This window comes from Carettochelys insculpta, chromosome 2 (assembly GCF_033958435.1).
Source record: "Carettochelys insculpta isolate YL-2023 chromosome 2, ASM3395843v1, whole genome shotgun sequence".
NCBI lineage: Eukaryota > Metazoa > Chordata > Testudines > Carettochelyidae > Carettochelys > Carettochelys insculpta.
The window spans coordinates 62,208,320-62,235,346 of NC_134138.1; the positions used below are offsets into that span (position 1 = coordinate 62,208,320).

Here is a 27,027-nt window from a genome sequence, read left to right on the forward strand (position 1 = left end):
TTATTATCGATCCCTTTTTTAATAATTCCTAACATCCTATTTGCCTTACTAACTGCCGCTGCACACTGCGTGGATGTCTTCAGAGAACTATCCACTATAACTCCAAGATCCCTTTCCTGATCTGTCGTAGCTAAATTTGACCCCATCATGTAGTACGTGTAATTTGGGTTATTTTTTCCAACATGCATTACCTTACACTTACCCACATTAAATTTCATTTGCCATTTTGCTGCCCAATCACTCAGTTTGCTGAGATCTTTTTGTAGTTCTTCACAATCCCTTTTGGTTTTGACTGTCCTGAACAACTTGGTGTCATCTGCAAACTTTGCCACCTCACTGCTTACCTCATTTTCCAGATCATTGATGAACAAGTTGAACAGGATCGGTCCCAGGACTGAGCCCTGGGGAACACCACTAGTTACCCCCCTCCATTGTGAAAATTTACCATTTATTCCCACCCTTTGTTTTCTGTCTTTTAACCAATTCCCGATCCATGAAAACAGTCGATGGCCTCATCAACCGATGGTCACTTTCTCAGGCTTTTCTCTGCAACCTGCAAGAGTGAAACCGGCTTTCATTTGCAAAAGGGTCATAGACCCTCCAATCATTTCGGCACTGGAGCTTGAAGAGGAGGCGCTGGCAGACTGATGGGTTGTGGGTGGGGGCTGCTGGCCTTCTCTGCTCTGCCTAGAACAAGGGTGTGCTAAGTGGGAGGAATGCCCCTTTGGAGGGCATGAAATTTTGCAGGGTGCGGGGGGGTGCAGTGAGATCACCTCCCTCCCTCTGTGGCCTGCGCTGCTGCTGAGGGAGAGAGGTGTGTCACTTCTGGGAAATGGGTGGGGACGGGCAGGCCCTGATAACTGCATGAACAAAAGGGGTGGGGGAATGAAAAAAGTTTGCTCAGCCCTACCTTAATGCAACAAAACTGCACTGATCATTAATGTGAACAACATTGTCACTCATTACCTTGAACTCAAATCTACTGGGTTCATAAGCAACCAGTAAGTTAGGGGTGTTATGTAATTGTGTTCTCCAGTTTAGAAGCTAGGAATTAGGTATAAGCTTACTTGATAATTACCACTGAAGTACTCTGGAATCAAATTATGTTCTGTCTTCGTGTACTGTACTTTGCATAACATTAGATTCCTTATATAGAGTTGACATCTTTTCTTTGTCTACAAAACCCTGCTTATATAAATTTTCACCATTTTAATTTGTCTACACCGGCTTTTCTGTGAACAGGACCTTTGTATATTTTAAATTTAATTAATATAAGTCTATGCAGAAGGAAAATCTGAATAGAGTTTCCTGTATAGTGAAGTGTGTTTTGTTTGGCATGCTTTTGATTCCCTTCTGTATGGAAGAGCAGACAGAGTTTAAACTAGCCTCTAGAGTAAACAGTATATAGCTCTTTCTATTTTAGTCACCATTATTCCAATTATTATTGTCTAGCATAGACTGATGTCGCTTAGATAATGTCAGGTGACTCTCAGCATTTCTGCATACATTATGTAATAATAATACTTCATAGTTCATTAGACTTCCCCCAAGCCACTTACAAAATAGTAAGGATTGTGGTTGGCTCTGCAGAGGACTTCAAGGAGAGAAAAGAGACACAAGGATCCCCATCTTTTACAGGGAGCCAGCCATGATATAGGTAGGGTGTTGTTAGTGCTCTTGGTATAGCTAGCCTCCACAAGGGGTGGGCTCGGAGCAGAGCTCCAGACCCAATTCTTTCCACATCAGCAAATGGAATTGATCTCATTGGGGAGGATGCATGTTTCACCCTTCAGAAGGCTGGTAAAGCTTCTCCTGTGGTGTGTTTACCTATAGGCCCAGAAGACGTCTGACTTACTCACCGAGACTCTAAATATAGTAACAGCCCAGTTATCCAGCATTCAGATAACTGGCACATTTGGATAATGGGCATTCCCAGCTGGGGCTGCTGGCCATGGGCCGGTGTCCCAGCTGGGGCTGGCTGCCGCATGGCCAGTGTTCCATTGCCGTGGGGCTGGCTGCTGCGAGACCCATGTTTGGCTAACCAGCTGGGGGGAGTGGTAGAGCAGGGCCGTGTGCTGGCCCCATCTTTGATAATTGGTACATTTTATTATCCAGTATCCTCAGTTCCTCAGGGATGCTGGATAATAAAGCTTGTACTGTGCTCACTTAAGTGCTACAATTTGGCGTGGGACTCAATGTGTTGCATCTCAGGACCCCCATCTCTCCACTGAATCATATAGAAAACCTCTTTTCTGAAAACCTGGACATATTTACCAGGCTGAGCCCCCATGATCCAGCCCTAATGAGCTAAGCTAAAGCAGTCACTGCGAAGAGGGAGCACGTTCATAGACACATTTGAGGGTGCCCAGTTGAAAATATTTTACTGGTAATACCACAATTTCCCATTTTAAAAAAGGGAATAGCTCCAGAATAAGGCAGAAGTGTTCAAGCTGGTGAGTCACTTGCATCCACTAGATCAGTAGTGACCAACCACTAGATTGGAATCTGCTTGTCGATCTGGAGCCTCGCAGGTGATCCCAACTGGATTGGCCTGAAAACTATCAAGAGCAGCTAAGTGCCGCACTACCATGCTCCTCTTGCCCTCTACCTTGGAGCTTCCCATCAGGAGCCTCCTTGCTGTGGAGCTTGCTATGCAGGGTAGGAAGAAAAGGGGGATGCTGATGTCAGGGCATCCCCCTCCTTTCACCCTGTATCCCATTGTCACAGAGAGAGGGGGACAAAACAGGACTCAGATGGCTGGAGCTTGCTGGCAGCTCCTCCTGTGTCTGCATGTGCTCAGCGTACTTGGAGGCAGTGTGAATTTCTGTCATCCATACTGTGTGCCTCTCTGTCATTCACACATACACCCTGTCTTTCAGACTCACTTCCTCACCCAACACGTGGTGGTAGTGATGTCACTTCTTTTCTGTCTTTCAGACTGTGTTGTTCTAGGTTTTTGACTGATCTGTGCATTTCTCAGTTTTTACTTCTCTTATGCTTAAATTTAATTCTTGGAGTAGTGAGTTCTAAAATGCCTGACCTGTCATGTCTGAAGTAAAGTTCCCTGTGGTAATTTAAAAAAATATATAGCTCAATTTTTGGTTTCGATTGGTGGTACACAGCTGCCCATTTCCTCAATATTGGTGCACGTAGCAAAATTCATTCCCCCTAATGTTTTTTTTGCAGTTGTGTGCAGGACCCTCCTTCCAGGAATCTCCTAGAATTGGGTTTGATCCCTTAGAGGCTTCTGCAGCTGAATCAGGAAGTCAGCTGCTAACAGTCCAGAAGAGCTAAGGGCAAAGCCCTGCGGCCTTTGGGTGAGATGGGGCGGGGGGTCTCCCTATGCTGCCTTGTCTATAGGCACTGGCCCCACACCTTCCGTTGGCAGGAATGGGGAACCACAGCCAGTGGACGGTGTGGGATCAGTGACTGCAAGTGGGTCACAGCATGCAGAGCCACCTGCCCCATTCCCCAGGACCTGCTGCAGGACCTGCCAGCTATTTTCAGGAGTGATGCAGGGCCAGTATGGGGATGAGCCTGCCTTAGCCCCCACTTCACCTCCACCCAGAGCTGCCTGAGTTAAGCGGTGCCCATCCTGAGCTCATATCCTGAACCCTCCGAATGTATGTGTCCATCTCCACTCTTTTCGTTTATATGTACATCTTCCTGGACTCCCTCCTGCATCCCAGCTCTGAGCCTCTTCTGTACCCAAATTACCCCCTGGCCCAGCCCAGAGCCCCTCACACATTGAATCCCTCAGACCCAGACACCTCAGACCCAGACACCTGTGTCTGTGCCCTTGCTCTCTGCCCCAAACTGTGAAAGTGAGTGAGGACGTGGGAGGGAGAAAGGAGGGGGATAGAGTGAGCAGGGCAGGGCCTCAGAGGAGGGATAGGGCAAAGGTGGTGCCTCAGAGGAGGGGTGGGAGGAAGGCAAGGCAAGGAAGGGTATTTGGGTTTGTGGGAGATCCTGGACGGACTTAAATGTAAAGAAGTGATCTTGTGCTTTAAAAGGCTGGCGACCACTGCACTTGATTGTTGCTTTTGACAGGCAGGCATACTGAGGCAAAGAAAAGTTATGGTTTACCCAAGGTCACACATGGAATAGAAGTAAATCTCAAGAGATTAGGAGACAGTGTATTAATTTTATAAAAGCAAATGAAAGTGTACTAGTATTCTAGGTAATTGAAACAAAATTGTTGTGCATTTTAATTACTAAATCATCAAATTGTTACTTGGTGTATATGTTCGTATGTGCAGCTGGACCAGATGATGTATTTGCTCTCAACAGAGACATTGTGTCACAATAAACAGATTTCTTTAAGAAGTGAAAAATAAAGGCAGAAACTCGATTAGGCCAGGATTTTTCTGTCATCCAAAATGAGTCATTTGTACTAATTACCTAGCTTAAAAAGAGGAGTTGCCTTTATAACTGTCAAAAAAAAAAAAAAAAAAACCTATCTTTTTTTCATTATGTCTCTACAGGCACAGGAAAAAAAAAACCCCATTAAATACAGTGCATGTTCCTTAAGCTGCACTAATGATATTGGGATAGTAACGGCAAGATACTGAATTTTGGATATTTGTCATAGCCCCACTTCTTCTATTTCCTTGGGGTTTTCTGTGCTCCAAGGGAATAGGAATGGAGAAGTCACTGTGCTCCCTGGAGTTTGGAGACTGTGATTATGCTCAGGCCCAACAGGGCTTTCCCTTCTTTTTAAAGCACCACACACTTTCCTCTTTGTCTTCCGAGCAATGTAAAAGGCCAAGCAAAATGTTGCTCTTTGTGAACAAAGGCAGTAAATAAATCTACCGCCTGCATTACAGAGTATACTTTGTTTATTGCATTTTAGCTTTAACCAGATGTGAACAGTGTATCAGAAAATACTGCTAAATATAATACTGCCAACCATTGTGATTTTTGGGCTAATTGGTATTTCCTTAAAATCTCAGCTTCTGGAATCAAGTGGTTGTGACAATCTCAGTTCTTTTTTTGTTTGCTGGTTTTTAAAGTTTATTTCTAGTAAGGCTCTCAAGTGATTAAAAAAATATTCTCTATTATTCACATGATTTAAAAAAAAGTTACACTATTCATCGCACTGTTAAATGTTTTTTGTTTTGTTTAGTTTTTAATTTGGCCTTTATGGTTGTAGAGGGGAAAAAACTTGTATATGGGAACCATACAGGACCAGAACCCAGAAAGCAAACAGATCTGAAGTTTTATTTTTCTACAGATCTCTTGGTTTTTGAATGCTTGGGGTTAGCAATACAGTGGGAGATGAAGCATGAAATTTTGCCCAACGTGCACAGGATTTCCTGTAAGTGCTAATCTTACAATGCAGTCTGCAAACATAGATCCATGCAGAGTCCTAGAACAGGAAAAACGCATCCAGAAGAGCCATTCTCATAGCAGGACCAGCATTTCGTTCGGTATTGTGCCTCCGGCAGAGGCCAATTTCTGACACTGGAAAATGAACCAAGCAGCATGAACGTGGCCCATGTGTGTGGACATGAGTAAAGGGAATTCCTACTTGGGAACTGAGTCTGTGATTGTAGTGTTCTATTAACCCTGATTACAAAGGATATTGGTATGCTCCAGGCCTTTTGAAAAATTTAATCGCAAACTTTGAGAGCTCTCTACCTCCCTAGACAATGTAGTACTTCAGTCTTTTCACCCTCTGCCTCTCCCCCAGCACCCAGTAAATTAGTCAACACACAAACATTTTGTTATGGGTGGTAAATGACATAGCAAACCTGTTGCCAGTTAGGGCTTGCACAATTAGCATTTGAATGGTCTAAGGGCATCCAAAGCAACTTTTGCTGCAGTAGAGGAATTTCAGCTTTGAATTACAACAGCTTCAGGCACTGGGAGGTGTAAAAAGTAGCACTGTCCATTAACAAGCGTTAATGCGCATTGTGTTTTTTTTAATGTGGTAAGTTGGCTCTGCATTATTTGGAGGCATTAATACATATGAAAATACAGACTAACATGGCTGCCTCTCTGTGACTATGCACGTTAATTGACAGCCCTAATTTCCAGCCATTGTGGTTGTGAAGAAAAGCTTGAAACTGTAACTAGAATATGTCCTAAGGATTAACAAGAAGATAGGAAGTATCGGAGGGGTAGCCATGTTTAGTCTGGAGCTGTAACAGCAACAAAGGGTCCTGTGGCACCTTATAGACTAACAGAAAAGTTTTGAGCATGAGCTTTCATGTGCACAGACTCATTTCATCAGATGCTGGTCTTGGAAATCTGCAGGGCCAGGTATAAGTAAGACAGAGCAAGGGTGTGGATAACAAGGTTAGCTCAGTCACCAAGGATGAGGCTTACTGCCAGCAGTTGATCTGGAGGTGTGAACACCAAGGGAGGGGAAGCTGCTTTTGTATTTAGCCAGCCATTCGCAGTCTTTGTTTAAGCCTGAGCTGAGGGTGTCGAATTTGCAGATGAATTGTAGCTCAGAAATTTCTTTTTGGAGTCTGGTCCTGAAATTTTTTTTGCTGTAGGATAGCTACTTTTAAGTCTGCTACTGTGTGGCCTGGGAGATTGAAGTGCTCTCCTACGGGTTTTTGTATATTGCCATTTCTGATATCTGATTTGTGTGCGTTTATTCTTTTACATAGAGACTGTCCAGTTTGTCCGATGAAGAAGAACAGGAAGATAGCAACACCATTAATTTCTTTAAAAAGATCTTGTTACTGTTAAAATAAACATTGTTTCAAAATATACTTACATTCACAGTGCTGTCATGAAGGGGTCAGAAATCATGACAATTACAAACAATTAAAACCAGCTATAGGTCAGTATTAATGCTTTGATAAGAAGGAGAGCAGTAATTTGTACTTGTGTGTTACAAAACTTATTTCACTGAAGTTCTGGTGCACAGGGTCCCTTCCTTCATTGTATAAAAATGGTTCATTGTGTGCCACAGAATTGCCTGTGTTGTGAACCAAAGCTCCGCCCTCTCTTCCTTTACAGCATATACAGGGTTATGGATAACAGTTACAGAATAATCACAAATCCATTACTGCTTCAATCCCATTTCCAGTTTCCAATATTTACGGATTTCCTTTGTTTTAAAAGAGATGTCCATCATCTGGTACCTACTAGGTTAATATGTGGAATGTTTGGAGCTTTAAATTTTCCTCTGTGGCACATAGTTTTAAAACTAGAACTCAACCTAATGGGAAGGAAAGTCCCTGCATAATGGGCAATTTTACAGATCTACTCCTGTACCTGTAAGTTTAACAACGGAAAGATAGATATGAACTTTTCATCAATAAAGGAAAATGTGAAATAGTAGTTATAACAGCTTGAATTAAATTCCCTCTGTCCTGATTTAACTCCCTCCCCACTTGCCAGCATGGTATCATGAACAAATCCCGACTTTCTAAGACACAGCGTTTCTCCCCAGCAGTGCCTCATTTCCACTCCTGACTTTTGAATATACCAGATGCTCCTGATTCTCCCTCATTAAGTGCCAGTAAACCACTTATCCTGAAGAAAACCACTTGCGAAGCCACTCAGCAACTCGCATACCCTCACACTGCACCTGATTCTTTCTCATCTGTGCCAGAATGAACAAAGAATGGCATATCTATTTCTGACAGGGCTACAAAAACATAGCTGCTTTGTTCATTTTTCACTTCCTCAATACAAATACAGGCAGAAGGAGGTATACGGACATTTTTCTCATGCCACAGGATTCCTTATTGAAAGAAAACTCATCCCAGAGTCCATTTCAGAAGATGGAAGACAAAGGGGAAATAGCAGTACTGTCAGACTAATTCCCAGATCCCAGCAGCAACAAGTTACAATACTCTTTACCAGGTGCTGTTATTGTACTTGATTTGAAATAATAAGAACTCATGGATTGTTGCATCTCCATTGTAAACAAGCAAGTTCACCAGAATTACAGCACCAGATCTTTCACAATAGCTGGGCCTACATTATGGAATTACATGTGTAAGGCTACATCTACACTAGCCCCAGACTTCGAAATGGCCACGCAAATGGCCATTTTGAAGTTTACTAATGAGGCGCTGAAATGCATATTCAGCGCTTCATTATCATGCGGGCGGCCGCGGCACTTCAAAATTGACGCGCCTCGTCGCCGTGCAGCTCATCCTGACGGGGCTCCTTTTCGAAAGGACCCCGTCTACTTCGAAGTCCCCTTATTCCCATGAGCTGATGGGAATAAGGGGACTTCGAAGTAGGCGAGGTCCTTTCCAAAAGGAACCCCGTCGGCACGAGCCGCACGGTGGCGAGGTGCATCAATTTTGAAGTGCCGCGGCTGCCCACATGCTAATGAAGCGCTGAATATGCATTTCAGCGCCTCATTAGGAAACTTCAAAATGGCCATTTGTGTGGCCATTTCGAAGTTTGGGGCTAGTGTAGACACGGCCTAAGAGATGTAAGTGACCATGAACCTCATCCTCCCTCACACACACACACACGCACACACACACACACACGCACACACACACACACACGCACACACACACACACACACACACACACACACACACAACTAGATTTAATTTCTCCAGCTTCACTTTGACTCAGTGTGATTGTTCCCCCATGCTCAAGGCATGGCCTTCTCTAAACAAGTAATTTGGATAATGAACGCCTGAGTCTGTGCACCTAGGGTAGCCTCCCCTAAGTGTGAGCAGCCACAATGTGAAGTTCTACCTAAGTAACTGGTTCCACAGTGGCACTGTACTCACCTAGTTGTAGCATTATGATTTCTGGAGGAATATCCCCTGGCTCTTAGGCTGTCTCTACACTAGCTCCCTGCTTTGAAGGAAGGATGGTAAGGAGGGTGTTGGGAGTTTACTAATGAAGTGCTGTGGTGCATATGCAGCGCTTCATTAAGCAAATTTTCCCCCACCCCACCCCACCCCACCCCACGGCAACTTTGAAGCTTTAAATTTTGATGAGTAAAGGGACTTCAAAGTACCCCCGGCATTTTGAAGTACTAGCGGGTGAGCCGCAGCTAGATGCAAGCCAGCACTTTAAGTTTAAAACTTTGAAGTTGGCGTTGGGGGGTGGGGGGGCGGAATTTGCTGCTTAATAAAGTGCTGCATATGCACCGCAGCACTTCATTAATAAACTCCAAACACCCTACCTACCACCCTCCCTTCGAAGTAGGGAGCTAGTGTAGACGAGCCCTCTGTGTGGCACTGATCTGCACTGCTCTCTGATTCTTTCCCATCAAATTATGGGGGAACTTGTCAGTTCTTCTGGGCACACAAAGAAATTGTGGAAAGGCACTGAAGGGACTATCAGCATTTGAGTGGTATAGGCCACATCATTACTACACAGTAGGCATGTTACCAGCATAAGTGAAGGCTTCACTTGACCTTTAATTTACAGTCCCCAACAAGCAAGGTGGCTCAGGTGAAATCACCACTAAACTCAGGTAAGGATTGCGCGTATGGAAGGAAAGAAAGATACGTGCAATTCCTGAGTAAGAGCCTAGGTCTACTCAGCAATTAAAACATACCTAAAGACATACCGGGGCAATCCATCACATAAATACCCACTCATAACTAAATCAGAAAATCTACAAATGAATAGTAACAGAGAGGTAAATGTGTTAGTCTGTACTCCAACAAAACAAAGCAGCAGAAATATAGCACTTTCAAGACTAATAGAATGATTTATTCGATGATGAGCTTTTGTGATCTGATGAAGTGGGTCTGTCCCACGAAAGCTCATCACTGAATAAATCATTTTGTTGGTCTTGAAAGTGCTACATTTCTGCTGCTTAATATATAAATGATTCAAGCTCACTCTTTTACAGGCTAGGAAGATTGTCAGGAGAGAGTTTGCCTCCTAAGTATTTAATAGCCAAAGTAACAAACAGGTATCATAGTGATGAGGGCTGTGCTTTGGTAGATGGACAAGAATAAACTATTAGAGATACAAATGGCAGGTGTACACATGCGATAAATACATACTTAGCCGCTTGGGGTGATATTTAGAAAGTTGTTTAGGCATTTTGAATTTCAGTAGCCTCGTTTGAAGACAACCTACTCTATTTTCTGTGTCCCTTTGCAAGGCTGAACACAAAATAATCAGACTAATAGTAAAAAACCCAAACTACCGCCACGCAGAGAGGAAAAGGTACAGCAATTTTATTTAGCAAATGCATTATAATATGAAGTCCAAAACTAAGATGAGTTTTCATTTTCCCTCTTTATTTCAGTTTTGGCACAAATCTATATCCACAGCATGGCAAACCTATTCTTGTTTTAATGAGATAAAATTTTGTTGTATTGTTTTTCAGGACCTGATTATATCAAGCAAAGATTTCCAGAAAACGTGGAGGTTAAAGAAAACCCTGAAGATAAAGTTCAAGAAAAAACACCTTCTCCCAAAGAGTCTCCTCATTTTTATCGAAAAGGCACCACTCCCCCTGGGACACCTGAAGCCAGCCCAAAACACAGTTCCCCTCTTCAGTCTGAGCCTTCCCCTGCCAAACAACCGAAAAAGCAAAACTCTCTCTCAGGGGTGAGACTCATCCAAGAAAAAAAGAGTTTAGGAAGTGAGACTGTAACAGCTGTGGTCAATAAGCCTTTATATACAAAAGCACCTGTGAAGGAGGAGGTAGTGGTGAAACATCAGCCAAAGGTTTCGGCCCACCATAATCCCATTAGCACAGAGAATGGGGAGCTGTATGGTCATTACCATGCCTACTATGTAAAAACAAATCCAGCACTGCTTGCACATGATCTCAGGGACGAAGATGAAGACGTCAACCCATCATCGTCAGCACTTACATGGATACCACCTCCGCAGAAGCCAAGTCCTGCCAGATCTGTGACTAATCCAGATACCAAAGAAAGCAAATCTGATACAACAGTAATGAAACCTGAACTTGCTGTACCAAAGAATCCAGCAAATAATGAATCCTATTCTTCAGCAGGAAAAGAAGTGGAAATCCATTTGGTGAGTACTGCTAGTAGCTCCTTCCCCTTCACTGCTCCTCTGCTAGCTGTAGCTCAACTTTGTAGTCTATGTGCTGGCAAAACTCAGTGAATCCCATAGCTGTTTCATCTCTGACTGTATGGACTGATGGATAACATGCAAAAAGTAAACCATGAGTAAGGAGCAGAGGTTCTTTACCTCACTGTTGTCTTTTTTAAAAATATGAAAGGGACAGATCTTAGAATAAATTATTATGTATGGCTGTAACAGCAAGATGCTTACCCACACAAATATTTGGTGTGTTTTCCTCTGTTCACCTCAAACCAAGATGTTCTCCTTATTGGGTATTTTGGCAGTGGTTACATTGCTAGATTGATGCCAGAATCTAGCAGTTTCTAAATATATACCCACATTTTTGTGCAGTACCTTCCAAAAATCCAGTTTTACAAGTGTAACAAACATTTTTGTCCATTAATCATTAAAGTGACAGTGGGATTTACTGAAGACTGTCATTGAAAGGTTCATAAATTCCACACGGATTTGCTGTAAACCTGCATATAAGCATTATTGGTACAGATTGCCTGCTTGCCCTGAGAGAGATCATTTTCTAAGTGCAGAGGGCTTCTGCTGAATACTTAACAATGGGTTATTGAACAACTATTTAAAGTGATACGTAGTATCACACCAGGTACGTGTATTTTTTTAATTTCGGCTTCAGAATCACCTGTGTAAATCCCTTGAGCTAAAGACTACTCTGCAGATTCAGGTGGATGTCTGGGGCTAAATTTGTCAGTGTATCAAACGCCTAATGACATAAGACTTTAATAAAGTTCTGATTACAGATTCTCAATAAGTATCAGTTACAAAGGTGCCGTTTCAAGCTCTCAGGGTATGTCTACACTGACAAGAAAAACCCACAGCTGGACTGTGCCAGCCAGTTGTGGCTCATGGGGCTCAGGCTGCAGGACTGTTTCTGTGCTGTGTAGACTTCTGAGCTCAGACTGGAGCCCAGATTCTGGGACACTTGTACTCCATGGAGTTCCAAAGCCTGGACTACCACAAACCCAGAGATGGACACAGCAACAGTGCTACAGCCCAAGCTCCAAGTAAGTTAGCACAGGCCAGACACAGGTAAGCACACTAAATATTAATGTTTCATATACCATGATTACATAGGCCTGAAAGAAAGCTAATGTTTTGGCAGTATTTTGAAATGATGAACTGAATGACTTCTGTAATTATACACCTATCTGTGTAATATCACTTTGAGGCAAACTAATGTTATGGCCAGTATAGTACTTGATTGATAAAGAATTAAGAGGGTGATATAGTAAATGCCAATCAGCATAGATTGATGGGAAATAGATCCTGTCAAACTATATCTTATGAGATTTACAAATGTGCTTGACCAAAGTAGTAATGATGATGCAATTAATAGACTCAGAGTTCTGTACATCATTTGCGTTGGTATTGCCCAATATTTTAACTGAAATAGAAAATCAATATGGTGCACATTTAATGGACCAACACCTGGTTAATTTGTTGGTCCCAACAATGTAATGGTGAACAGAGTCATCAAGTGGATGTGTTTCTACTAGGGTCCCACAGGAATAGGTTCTTTGCCCTACCCTATTTAACATTTTCATCAATAACATGGCAAAACACGTAAAATTCCAAAGTTTAGTGGAGTGTTTACAAATGACTATCCTATTCATTATTTAAGTAATCTGGGTTGGTGTGTAAGCTGGGATGAAGCAAAGAGTGTGTCCGTCAGTGCTGCCAAATGGGAAGACACACACCAAGAGGAAAAGGTGGACTGTATTCACCAGACGAGGGAGACTCTCCTGGGAAGCAGCAATTCCGAAAGAAGCTTGGGTGTCCTGGGCACGGATTACACGCTCCCCCTAGATGAGGAAGTGCATTCCAAGCTTCAGAGACCCAGCTGAAATCCTGAGCAAGCCCCCACTTGTAACTGTCCACATGCAAACAGGATCATGGCACCTCTGGAGCTTCACGCAGGCACCTCTACAGTTTGAGCTAAAAGCCAGGGGGCTTTCAGCTTAGGCTGAAGAAGATGCTCATCCTTTCTCTGTGATGTGGTCTAGGTGCCACTACATGGGACGTTGAACCATACGTAGGTGTGTGGGTTAAACATGCACTCCCAGTGCAAATGGTGTGACCCAGAAGCTAATACAACACTTGACTATATAAATAGAGCACTGATGTAACTGCTACTGGAATACTGTCTCTAATTCTGGTGTCCATGCGCTAAGAAGGATGTTAAAAAGCATGCCTTATAGAGAGACACTCAAGGAGTTCAATCTGTTTAGCTTAACAAAGAGAAGGCTAAGGGATGACTTGATTAAGTACCTGCACAGTGAACAGAAATACAGGGTTCCTCAGTTTAGCAGAAGGTCCAATGGTTGAAAGTTGAAACTATACAAATTCTAAGTAGAACTAAGGCAAAAAAGTTAATAGTGATAATTATTGATGATTGGGGCAACACTACAGTAAGATGTAGTGGATTTTCCATCACTGGAAATTTTTAATCACGATTATATATTTATCTATAGGATGTGATCTAATTCAAACAGGAATTCATTCAAGAAAGTCCTATGGCCTGTGTTGTGTAGGAGGTCAGACTATGTTATCAGTGTTTCCGTCTGGCTCTTTAATCTATTTTGCAGCTATTGCTGGCCTTTTACCCTGGGAGCCTGACACACACACATAGGTGGGTCATACGTATTCTACCACAAATTTGACGTTCCTAGTGGGAGAGTCTAAAGATAAAGGGACAGTCTCAGCCTGAAATTTTTAGCCCTAGTATAAGCAAGTAAAGTTGCAACTGCTCAGGCAGCATCTATCAGGCCAAATTCTTCTAATCTTTTCAACTGTTCCTTCCAAATGAAATCATGATTGGCACCTGAGGGAGCTCCTAACTTTACTGACTAGCTGGAGCATCTTTATATCAGAATTGTATCCCTCTATCTTCTCTGACAGTCAGGGCAAGTCACAAACATAAATGCCACCCTCCAAGGATCAGGAAGACTATGTCGACACTTCAGTCCGCTGGCAGTGGCGTGCAGTGTACGTGTAAGTACATGCAGAAGTGAAAAGCATACACACTGAGGGATGTGAGTGTGCACATCACTAAAAGGCAAGGAAAGGCTCCAGCCCCAGGGAGGCAGCAGTGTCCACTACATTGCTTAAAAAATAAAAAAAATCAATGGAGAGAAAGACATGTCTTGGGCGAGTGGCAAGCAAGGGGCAGCGGTAGATACGCTGGAGGGTAGGGTGTGACCTAGACAAATTGGAGGATTGGCCCAAAAGAAATCCGATGAGGGTTAACAGAGACAAGTGCAGAGTCCTGCACTTAGGCCATAAGAATTCCAAACACTGCTACAGGCTGGGGACTGACTGGCTAGGCAGCAGTTCTACAGAAAAGAATCTGGGTGTTGCAGCGAATGAGAAGCTGGATGTGAGTCATCAGTGTGCCCCTGTAGCCAAGAAGGCTAACGGCATACTAAGCTGTATTAGTAGAAGCGTTGCCAGCAGATCTAGAGACGTAATTATTCCCCTTTATTCAACGCTGGCGAGGCCATGTCTAGAATATTGCATCCAGTTCTTGGCCCCCAATTACAAAAAAGTATGTGGACACTTTGGAGAGAGTCCAGTGTTGGTCAACAAAATGATTAGGGGGCTGGAACACATGACTTATAAAGGAACACTGAGGGGTTTAGATTTAGTCTACAGAAGAGAAGACTGAGTGGGGATTTGATTTGATAGCAGCCTTCAGCTACCTGCAGGGGGATTACCAAAAGGATGGAGAGAGACTCTTTTCAGTAGTGACAGTTGACAGAATGAGGACCAGTGGTCTCAAGCGGTGGCAGGGGACGTCTAGGTTGGATGTTAGAGAAAAACTGTTTCACCAGGAGGGTGGTGAAGCGCTGGAAAGTCCTGGCTGGAGTGACTTAGTTGGGGGTTGATCCTGCCTTAAGCAGGGGGTTGGACTTGATGACCTTCTGAGGTCTCTTCCACCCTGTGATTCTGTTATTTTAAGGTAAGAATTCACGCATATACCCATTCCCTTCAGGCATGTCTTTATTAACCTAAACTGTGTCTCATAGCCTATTGCTATTTGTCCCTGTGCCGGGGTAGGGTAACTCTGTATATTCCTACACTGCTGAAAAAGCATGCAGTGTAGCCATCCCCAAAGGTGGACTGAGTAACAAGAGAATATTACACAGCAGATATTTATTTACTAATACAATAGTTAGCCTGGGATCTGTCCCTCTGCCTCTTTCAGGGTGCTTTAATTGCATTAGTCTTGATAACATCTGTGTGGTGGGTGTATGAGAGAAAGAAAATTAGGATGTGGGAGTTCATTCTCAGTGTGAAGGCGCTTCGCTGTATGCCTTTAAAACTCTATTTTCTGTGTGTGTGCGTGCAGTAGCTGATCTTTCCGTGATATGTGGTGATGAATGTCAGACACCATAAATTCTCTACCTATTTGCATTTAAAGCTCTAAAAGGAGGAAAACAGTAAGAGGTACTCCAACAGCTTACCAGAGCAAGTGTGTTGGTACAGAATTATAATTAATGCCGCTTGCATTTTTTTTTCTCCACCATTTCAACCTCAGAAATTATTTCCCTCATTCTACCTCTGCTATATGATTTTCCTGAATAGAAATAGTCTGCAAGTTCCACATACCAAGCCACTGAAATGAACCTGAAAAATCATTGGAGATAAATCAGATAAGATTTGAACTGTGATCAAAAAGATGAAAAGATCATGTTTTAGCCTATGCACCCAAGTTTTTCTGTTGAATGGTTTGCATATTGGCTTAAATAAGATAGTACTGGAAGAAGAGGCATCGCTCTGTGTTATACTGTAAAACAGTGGTTCTCAAAGTGCAGTCCCCAGGCCACTAGTGGTCCACAACCACCTCACAGATGGGATATGGGCTCATGCCTCAGCTCCCTCACACCTGCAGTGGGGAGCCCTTGCTGGTCTCCAGCCCTGTGGCTCCCTGCCCCTGTGTGGTTGAAGTACCAGCGCTGGCTTCCCACTGCATGGGGAGGTGCTTCAAGGGAAGAAGCAGCTCAGCGCATTGCCTCTCCCCTTCCTTCCACCTGGGGGCTTGCAGGAGGCTTTCTCTGCTGCTCCGATTGGCCAGGTAAGCAGCCCCCATCCCCATGATGCCCTGACCTGCCCTTTCCCAAGCCCCTTCAGTTGACAGTCCCCCACCCTCAGCCCCTCCTTTATCCTCTTTACTACCCAGTCGTCCACCACCATCTCTGGCCTGACCTCTCCACCCTGGACCACTCCTGCACTGTACCTCCCATCCAGACTGCTCACCCTCACCCCCTTCTGCACCCAACTCCCATCCAAACCCTGCACTCCCATCACTATTCCGCTGCCCAGCACCCCAGTCCCACGCAGTAAAGCAAACTTGGGGAAGTGCAGGGGGGCACATCTTTGGGGGGGTTGGGTTTTTTTGTTTCTCGCTTTTGTATGCCCCCAACCCAAAAAAGGTTCCACACCCGTCCCAGCAATAAAGAAAATGTTAAACCCTTTTTTCCTTTTTGGACATAAATTAATATGTTACTCTATTTAAAATAAAGTTTGGTAAACTAACATTATGTACAGTAAGATCTAAATACATGCTCCTGATGTTATATCTGCATATTTATATTTTTATGCTCCAGAAGCCTAATATAAATAATTTAGTATTTAAGGTATTTGGAGATAAGCAAAGGCATTTTATCAGCGTGGTTGGTTGGCTGGTGGTCCGCAGAAAGGTTTGCAGTGAGTGGCATGGGCCTTGGGCCAAAAAATTTGAGAAGCACTGCTGCAAAAGATTATTTTGAGAGTAACAGGTATTAAGCCACAATACTTAGCCTGGTTTTACCTATATCTTAAGGGCATTATAATGTGCAGAATATCAAGTGGTATGAGGTATAGTCTCCTCTTAATGTGCACTGGCCATCCATCAACCATACTGTGTAATGTCCCAGTTGCAGAGAAAACAGAGCTCCAGGACTGATCCTGCAAACTCCTTGCCTAGAAATCTTACTGAGGTCAATGGCTGTTTCTAATGCAAACAAATTTCAGGACTACTTGTTAAATCTCTTGGCACTACTCTTTAAGGAAATAACAATGTTCTACCTCAAAATTAATTACATAGTGTTCTATTACCTAAGAGAAAAAAGGTTATCTTTCCTGTTACCAAAAAGATGAAAGGACAGTTTGATGCAGGACTAAAACTTTGCTGTTGCAACTTCTTTACTGCACCTGTTCTCGTCAGTCTTGCACAGCACAGACTAATTTTCCCTTTTGCTATTCTAAGCTCGTGTTGGGCATTAAGGACTTATTTTTGGTGCTTCACTTTAAAGCATTTAACACTCATAGAATAAGTGCCTAAAAACTGGGGTCGTGCTTTACATAGAGCAAAATGCTAAAACTGATCTTTTTTGGACCATCAGAAAGCTTCACTTTCACAGCTCTTATTACCAGAAGAGGAAAAACAGTATATTTGCTGCTGTGTATGGGGTGTGTCCCCATTTGTGTCATCTCATCATGTATTGGTGCCCCAAAGTCACCATCTCTTCCTTGTTCACTCAGTATTGATAAGCATATTTCTTAACCCTCCACTTCCCTATGAGCTGCTTCTTTCAAGGAAGGATACCTTACCTCATATCCTACCCCCGCTTCCTTTACAGGCACTCTGTGTTTTATTCTCTGTAGTAAAACCTAATGAGACCCACTTCATATGTGTGATAGCGACATCAATAAAATACCCCCTCCCCATCTCCAGGCAGAATTCTGGAACCCGATAATTTATCCTGTTGCTGTTTGAACTACAGCCCTCTACAGCAACTACTATTCAAACACAAATTGACTGTCTTGGAGCTCTCAACATGTAGAATACAGTTCAGGATGCATGATAGGAAAGGAATGAAATGCTAGCTCCACTGAAATTAGTGACAAAGCTCCCATTGATTTTAACAAGGCCAATAGTTCACCTGGTCTGTGTAAACCAATATTTCTTCTACTGACTAGGATTTCCAAAGAAATTAGCCCCCAGCTCCTGCGATGTGCCTGGCCCATTTACTGAACTGTCTGAAGGCTCCAACTAGCTACACACCAGATGAACATGTAGTAAGAGCCAGTCTGCAAACCAAAGAGCTTCCAGCCTAAGTAGACACAGGGAAGGAAGTTATTGTTCACACTTTACAGATGAAGTATTGAAACACAGAGAGACTAACTCACGTGCTTACGGTCACACGGGAAGTCAGTAGTAGAGCCAACCCGAATCTGCCTCACCTGACTCCTAGTCAGTGCCTTAACCACAACCATCCTTTCTTGCTGGAGGAATCTATCCTAACAGTGAAGTGTCTCCTCTGGTTCTCTGTCCTTTGGCAAATGGAAGAGTGGCTTCAGCAGCAAGGGTCTTGTGTGAACATCGGCCTTGTCGAGTTTCCAAGTGCTACTTGTTTCAGATCAGATAAGTTTGTAATCTAAAGGGATCTCAGTATGGTTGTGGTGCATAGACCCACGCAGATGTACGTATCCAGAGTAGTTGTAGTGGCAGTCTCTCCTACGATAATCCAAAGGCCAGTTTATGGTGGGAAGGATGGGTTCCCACCTCTGTGAAGTGGAATGAAGATGAAAAAGTGAATCTGATGGTCTATTTCAAAAACATCCTGGGCATCCATTATTATCTATTGGGAATTTTCTGCAGATAGTATCACTGAAACCTGTAGTTATTTTTTTAACTCTCCCACTGTTTGCTGCACAAGTGTATGACTTCACTTTAGAGTTAACTTTGGTGATTGGCAACCATGTAAACCTAGCCTGGGCTTGAGCAGCCACACTGAAAAATCCTGTCTAGTTTTCAGCTGCTTCATTCACTTGCGTGTGTCATTAGGATTTCTGGGCTTACCCTGTGGTTCTTTGTCCTTTAGTAAGCAGGACCACTCTGATTCTTTGCAGGAAGGCACTGGAGACCATCAGCACCTTAGTAGTTTAGCCTGCATCCTCCAGTGAGGCAAAGTGGCCAGTTTACCAACCTGAGTGTCAGGCTTTATCATACAACTCCAGATGGTCAAAGATTTGTGTGTGTGGATGGGGGCTAGAAGTGGAGGTCAGGGGCAACACCTAAGTACTTATTAACTGCCATGGAGAGACATACCCATCAGACATATGTAAAAATTCAGCAACGGCTTCAGGGTGTCACCCTCCAGCTCAGTGTTCTCAACCTTTCCAGACTACTGTACCCAGTTTATGAGTCTGAGTTGTCTTGTATGCTCCATGTTTCACCTCACTTAAAAACTTGTTGCTCTATGAAATCAGACATTAAAAATACAGAAGTAGCACAGTTTGGTATTACTGCAAAAATTGCTTCCTTTCTCATTTTTTACCATATAATTATAAAATAAATATACTGAAATATCAATATTGTACTTAGATGTCACTCTATAGTATATAAAGCAGTATAAACAAATCATTGTGTGCATGTGCAACTTTAGTTTGTACTGATGTTGCTAATGTTTGTTTTATGGGTTTTTTTTCTAATTTAGCCTGGGTAAAACTCGGTAAATATTTAGATGAGTTGATTACCCCCAGAAATCCTCTTATACCCCCCAGGGGTAAACATACCTCTGGTTGAAAATCAGTGTCCAACAATTTGCTGTCGTATGGAGCACTGTACTTATGCAGCAATGAAGGGTCCTGTGGCACCTTATAGACTAACAGAAAAGTTTGGAGCATGAGCTTTCGTGAGCACAGACTCACTTCATCAGATGCTGGTCATGGAAATCACTGTACTTACGCAGGTTGCTTTCAGCTAGCAAAGCTACATAAATGGGAGCATCTCCCAGAGACCAGAATTGATTTTGTTGGCAATGCTTATTGGAAATGACTGCTGGATAATGGGATCATAACAGAATAGTAGTAATTCTTAAGTGAGCGGGCTCCAGCTCATTTTGAGTACATCTGTGGTGCAGCTGAACATGTAACACGGGTAGCCAGACCCACACTGGCTTTAATCTAGCTATTTAGTGAAGACACAACAGCATGGAACCTAGCACAGACCAGCAACTCAAGTATTTATGTAGGGTACCCTGTGGACATAAAAAGAGGTTCCTAGCCCAGGCTGAAGCCCATGACATAGGATCTGTGCTGTACTCATTAAAGCTAGCATGGGAATGCTTATTTGAGTTGCACTTGCACCTTAAATTAACAGTACAGACATACTTAGTGACATGACCCAAGATTTTTAAAAGTTGTTAGTGATTGTATTCGCCAACTTCAGATACTTTAAAGCAAGCATGCCAAATGTGCAGCCCATGGGCAACATGTGGCCCCACTGAATAGTTTTGCGGCCTGGGGCTGGGAGCCAGCTGGGGTGTGGAGTACCTTAAATTTATATTTAAATTTAAAAGTATTATATATGAGCAAATAACAGTTTTACACGTCACATTTTATAAACTATTAATTTGTAAAACAATAACATTCATATTGTTTTACTTTATTAAAAATATTGTATTATATTCAAACAAGGCCCGGAAAAATATTATAAGTATATCTAAAACATAATCTATCATAATAAATAATTATGACTTTCCAATAGAAGTACATTTTCTTTGGTGGCCCTGAAGGCTATCAGTTTTTGTTTGTGCAGGCCTTGGTGGGCTTTGAGTCTGACATGCCTGTTTAAAGGGTCTAATTTGAAGAAAATTCTAATGTGCCCACCACCACTACACATCCCTGCAAGGTTAGGTCGTTCAGAATTGCCTTACACTGAGCACCCAAACAGCGAGGGTCTCAAAACCCTTAGTCACTTCTGAAAATCTTGACTGTAAACATTTATTTTAAACATCAGTCTTATGCTAGTTATATAGCTTTTCCCCTGCTCTTACTTATTTGTTATGTTATCTGTGTAGAAGGTCTTTCACTTCTGCCTGACTCTGGCCATGAGCTCACTTCTTAAATGCTTATTCTAAATGCTGGGTCCTCACACCAGAGGGTCTCGCATCTGTCAGTGCCACTGTGCAGATAGGCCACTTAAATCTGAGCCTAGTACTGATAATGAACCTCTTCCCATCTCCAAGGGCCTCCCCATCTGCTGAACAGCCTCTTTTCATCTCAGCAGGCAGTAGCACTATTGAATTGGGAGTGTGGTAGTACTGCCAACTTTGAGAGATCAAAAACCATGCGATTGGCTCCAAAATATGATTTTTATGGGCCATAAAGATTGTATTCTGTTTTTAGGTCAGTCTCGTGTTTGTTTTCAGTTCCCCACCCCTAGAGTGTGTGCATGTGATCATTAGTCTTGCTCACGGCTCACACTGGATAAAGTGATTTCGGTCCTGTTGTCAGAAATGTCACCACCACATCTGCCTCTCTCCTGCCCAGTAAATTATTCCTGTCCTACAGTCCCCCATCAATTCTCTCCCCATCCAACCTCCCTTAGTTCAGCCCCACATTCCTCACTTCACCCTCCCAGCACTCACACCATCAGTGCAGCTCCCCTGCCTTCTCATTTCAGCCCTGCTTTGTAGCCCCCATGGCATGATTCAGATCTCCCAGCTTCACCTCTGCCCCTCTTAGAATTCTTCACCCTCTCAAAGCTTATGGGGCCTGTGGGGGGTTAGAAGTCTTGTAGTAAATATTTAAACTGCTCCCTCTTCCCTGGCAGGTGGGGAAGCAGTGTTGATAGCCAAGCACTCCGCCACCTAAGGCTGGGAGGGCGCAAGAAAATCTGGATTTTTGCGAGTTCTATCACAAGATCATAAGTGAGGCTCGATTTTACTCAGAAATCATGTCCTTGTGACAATATGTTCATGAGAGTCGGCATGCCTGGTGTCTGTTAGTTAACTCTGTTGCTTCAAGACTCAAGGCCCCTGCAGCTATTAGCTATAATGGATTCTGTGGTGTGAATACTCATGGAAGCTCATTACCTAATAGATTTGTTAGTCTTTAAGGTGCTGAGGGACTGCTTTTTACTGCTTGGAAATGCTTATTACCAGGCCTAGTGATCATCACGATAAAGACTGTCCTCATTGTCTTAAATGAAACTACTTTCAGTAGTAAGCATAGGCCTGGTAGTGTTTGCCTGAAAACAGATCACTAAGCTATTTAAATACAGGTTGAACTACTCTCCTCTAGCACCTTCAGGACCAGACTAGTGTCAGATCAGAGAATTCGCTGGACCACGGGAGGTCAATATTTTCTAGTACATTTCCAACACTTCCACTGCCTATTGGACTTTTAGAAGACATTTAGGGGTAAATTACAGCTAAATAGCGGAACATTGAGAGCCATTATTGGTGGCTGTAAACAAACTTGAAGGGATCACAGGAAACTTGGCTGCACCCATGATAAGTGGGCATCTGGCTAACTAAAATTGTGCTGGATTACATAGAGTTTCTGCAACTGTTGAAAGTTTAAATGTTTACTACCAGACTTCTAGGGGTTTTTTAATATTTTTTATTAGCCAAAGTGCCTGTGGACGGAAGGAAAAGAGGAAATTCCACTCAGAATATTGCCAGGGAATATTATTTTACATAATATAGTTATTTTCTACTTTAAAGAGAAGTTGAAGTCACGAACTAGGGAATAAGCTCTTTTTTATCATCATTATTATTATTATTATTACTATTTTACTTCTACTGAAGTTCGAATTTTGTTTTAAAACCAGTCAGTTTTTGTTTTGCACTATTTTGGGGGAGGAGGGTTGCCAGTCACTGTTCCCAGAAGAACTACTTAACCCTAACTTGATTAAATCAGTATTATACCACATTTAATTTCACTACTTTTACAGCATCTGTTGCATTTCTCACACACAATATTTACCACTGCTGAGTGCAAGAAATAATGAGTTTACATGTTTTGTTTCAGAGTCTGCACCTTTAGAGGTAATTAATCTTTCAGAGGCAGATTTTAAAATGTCAAGGCAAGGTCATGACCTGTGATTCCTATTGTTGCTTCACTTAGAACATTCATGACGTACAGGCTTGTGTAATTATCTCATTTTTAAAAAATGTAATCAGAACCAATTTTATTGTATTTTCAGGGTCCTAACTCAGTCATGATTGCCCTGGTAATGCTGTTGAACATTGGTTTAGCCATTCTTTTTGTCCATTTTCTAACTTGACTGGAATAAGAGAAGGTAAGAAAGGTCTTGTTTTTAATAGAAGAATTCACCATATCCAAATCAGTTTGACTCCCCAGTTCAAATTATAAAGATGTACAAACTTTTAATGTTCCCTACTTTAATGTTAACTTTGCCTGAATGTGATTCGACACAGTTACTTAATGATATAATTGTTTTGACCCTTCAGTGAAGTCATGACAACTAGTGGTGTTAGCCCACAATTCTCTGCAGTTCTCTCATCAGCCTTTTAAATGGCACCAGTCGTACTCGGACACGGGGAAAGAGGCTTGGAATTAGGATGGGACGCAAGAGAGATGACACTTGGAAAATTCAGCCAGGAGCCTGATCAGTTTCTCTGCTGATGATTAGTGGCTTTGGGGTTCTCTGGAAGCTGAAGCAAGCAGCCATGTTGGAAAACAACAACAAAAATCTGCTGAAGCAGCCCAACCAGGGAAGTGCATTGACTGCTCCATCTGTTTCAGCAGTGTGACACTAAATTGGAAATGTACGGAGCTGCACTTTTTGTTGATGGAAGCTAACAGCTGCCTTACTATTTTACTGTCTGTTTTTAGTAGGGAGATTGGAAAATGACTGCCAGAGGAATGTGGTCAGAGGATTCGGTTGCTGTGGAAGTGAGTCCAGCGTTCACTCCTATCTCATTAGAAGAAATAGTTAGCAGCATCACTCACCAGTCTTATTCCATTACCTGCTGCTTTTAACATCTCCTGCATTGGTCTGGGAGATTAAATTTCATTTGCTTGTGCATGATTCTGTTCTTGCTGTTTGTTAAACCTGATGTTTAGCCATAATAGTAGTGCAACCTGGAGTAATTTACTAGTTGCATCTAGCAGCAGAAGCTACAATCTGTTATGCATATATATATTTTTTTATCTGAAGGTAGGAGAATTTTCAAGATTCAGCAGGTAATAGACAGTAATGGCAAAGTTTTAAGCTATCCTTTATAGCTTCCAAAATGCTCAAATGCTTGTGTCACTAGCAAGTCAATTTATAATATGGTGAGGATACTTAGGCAGTGCCAATATGTTAGAAAAAGGAGGCAGAATATAATGAGAAATAGAATGCAAATTCTGCATGTGTTTTTCCCCCCCTCAGACAGCAGTGTTGTGATAATCAGTGATTTGAATGATTGTATTTTAATATTGAGATTTTTGCCAGCAGCTAAGGTCAAGTCTTGTCCAAGCGGGCATTAATGCCAATGAAAGCTAAGCTAGATACTACGTACAAAATTATTGTTAATTTTAAAATACTAGCTTTCTGCTGAATAATTCAGGTAGATCATTTAAAATAATTATCATTAAAATGATTATCAATTTGATGACTTAAATGTCTTTAAAGTTGACATATAATTTTATCTCAACAACATAAAAAGGAATTTTCATTTGGAACATTGGTCTTAAGTAATTTTACAATCCTGTGTTATGCTGATATGATCAGATTTATTTCACGTCATTGCACAGTAATTACTGTACCCTACATTACTCAAAAGCATGATTCTTTACATACAGACATTTAGGTGGTGTGATAATTTCAAATTATTTATTTTCTAATCAAAAAGGGCTTGGAATATGGTTTATTTTATCTCTGTTAGAAAAGATTTCATAATTTTTAGTTTTTGAACATGTTTGTAAACTTTATAATTGTTTGCATGTTTAATGGAGAAGTTTCTTAAAAGCTACATTAGGTAACTTTTGATGCAGCACATCAAGTAACATAGGTATGGAATGAATATTACATAGCCTGAAACAGCTGAGTGCAGGGCAATAACATGTTCTTAGCAGAAGTGTCTTGGAATCCTATGGTTTGATCAGTGTGGAATAAGGAAGAAAGCAGAAAGAGCAAATGAAAATAACTTGTATATTTATTTATTTTAAAAAAATTGTGTTTTACTCTGAATACTCAGAAATGATTTTCAAATGAGAATAGATTTTAAGCTTCCTGTAAGCCTGGATGTAAGAAATAAATGCTCTTGCCAACCCCATGTCTCCTTGCAAAAAGAACTAATTTTGTAACTGATATAAAATTCTTAATCAATGCTTATATAAAATACTTTATGCTCTGAAAATAATGGGGTAACAAGCAGCTTCTGAAAATGTTTATAAATTTAAGCATGTTCGTACAGTTTATAAATATTTATGATTTATAAGGTTTTCTAAAACAAAGCTGAAAACAAATTGTTGGTATTTTTCTAAAATGTGCACAGCTGTATTTTACATGAAAAGCTATTTATAATTGGTTGTTATACTGTACACTACATTTCGGCCAGCACATGAAGTCTGCCAATGTACTTAATAATGTCATTTTGTCTATTTAAAGTTTCTTGCTGTGGGGAAAAAAAACTGAACTCTTTCTGTCAGAGTTTCTCTATTTATAAGTCTTGAACCCAAAATGTATAATGTACAGTTTCCACAAGTGTATTTGCTCTAATAAAAAATTGGTTATTGAGAGTTGCAGGTGGGTTTTTCTGTTCATGTGAGTAGTATACTGCAGATACACTCTCTGGAAAAAATGTCTTCCATGTTCCACAAATGAGACATCTGCCAAGCAAATGGGCAAAAGCCTGACTTCTTGGAAGTCAATGGGAATTTGGCCCTGGTTTTCAACAGAGTCAGGGTTTTACCCAAGGTATGTATCCCTTCAAAGTAGAGAGAGATTAAAACTGGGGGATATCTTCCTCCTTCTCTTCTCAAATGGGATTTTTATGTCATTTCCTGTCTATTAACATTAATACTGGGAAGTTATTAAATTCTCAGTTAATCGTGAGTGAATTGACTTTACATAGCAAAGTGTTATAAATCTGCTTCATTCATTGTGTCTAAACATGTCCCCCAACTTATCAATTAGATTCAACGCATTGTGGGTGTGTCTACACTTGCATTCCTCTTTCGAAAGAGACATGCAAATGAGGTGAAATGCAAATGAGGTATAAATTTGCATATGTTGTGGCTCATTTGCATAACCTAATTTCGAAAGAGCTTCTTTCGAAAGCAGAAAGCCAGTGCAGACACTGCTCTTTCGAAAGTAAACCCCGTCTTCGAAAGAATCCTTCTTCCCCTTAAATAAAGGGAAGAAGGATTCTTTCAAAGATGGGGTTTACTTTCAAAAGAGAGTGTCTACACTGGCTTTCTTCTTTTGAAAGAAGCTCTTCTGAAATTAGAATATGCAAATTTACATCATTTGCATTTTCAATTTACCTCATTTGCATACCTCTTTCAAAAGAGGGAATGCAAGTGTAGACACACCCTGGCTATGTCTACATTAGCCAAAAACTTCGAAACTGCCATGCAAATGACCATTTCGAAGATTACTAATGAAGCGCTGAAATACATATTCAGCGCCTCATTAGCATGCGGGCGGCCACGGCACTTCAAAATTGACACGGCTTGTCCAGACGGGACTCTTTTTCGAAAGGACCCTGGCTACTTCGAAGTCCCCTTATTCCTATGAGCAGATGGGAATAAGGGGACTTCGAAGTTTCCGGGGTCCTTTTGAAAAGGAGCCTCGTCAGGATGAGCCGCGTGGCAGCAAGCCGCATCAATTTCGAAGTGCCGTAGCCGCCCACATGCCAATGAGGCGCTGAATATGTATTTCAGCGCTTCATTAGTAAACTTCGAAATGGTCATTTGCATGGCTTTTTCGAAGTTTTTGGCTAGTGTAGACAAGGCCCCTGTGTGTCAAAGCTCTAAAATGACATGTAAAACCTCTGCTCTGCCAGCAGTGATGTACTGTGAATAGGTCTCTACAGACTTAACTCCCTCTCTGTTTCTCATCTCAGATGTTACTAATTAGTACTGGTTTAATATCCAGCAGAGTTTTCAGGAGCTTCCTTTTTAATAGACATATTTTAGGAGAAGGGGCTCCTGGTTATGTTTTGAATTAACTTTACCTTGATAAAGCTGCAAGAATGTCTGTTGGCCACA

At 41.9% G+C, this 27,027-nt stretch overlaps 1 protein-coding gene across 1 annotated transcript in view; it reads left to right on the top strand.

The window, feature by feature from the left end:
• The window catches only part of JPH1 (junctophilin 1), a 124,099-nt gene extending 98,545 nt beyond the window's left edge, over window positions 1-25,554 (top strand). Inside the window, exons 4-6 of the mRNA XM_074987062.1 lie at window positions 10,289-10,950; window positions 23,009-23,104; window positions 23,277-25,554. Of these exons, the coding sequence (XP_074843163.1) occupies window positions 10,289-10,950; window positions 23,009-23,089 (743 nt within the window). The 3' untranslated portion in view covers window positions 23,090-23,104; window positions 23,277-25,554. The remainder of the gene's footprint in view (window positions 1-10,288; window positions 10,951-23,008; window positions 23,105-23,276) is intronic.
• Window positions 25,555-27,027: the final 1,473 nt, after the last annotated feature.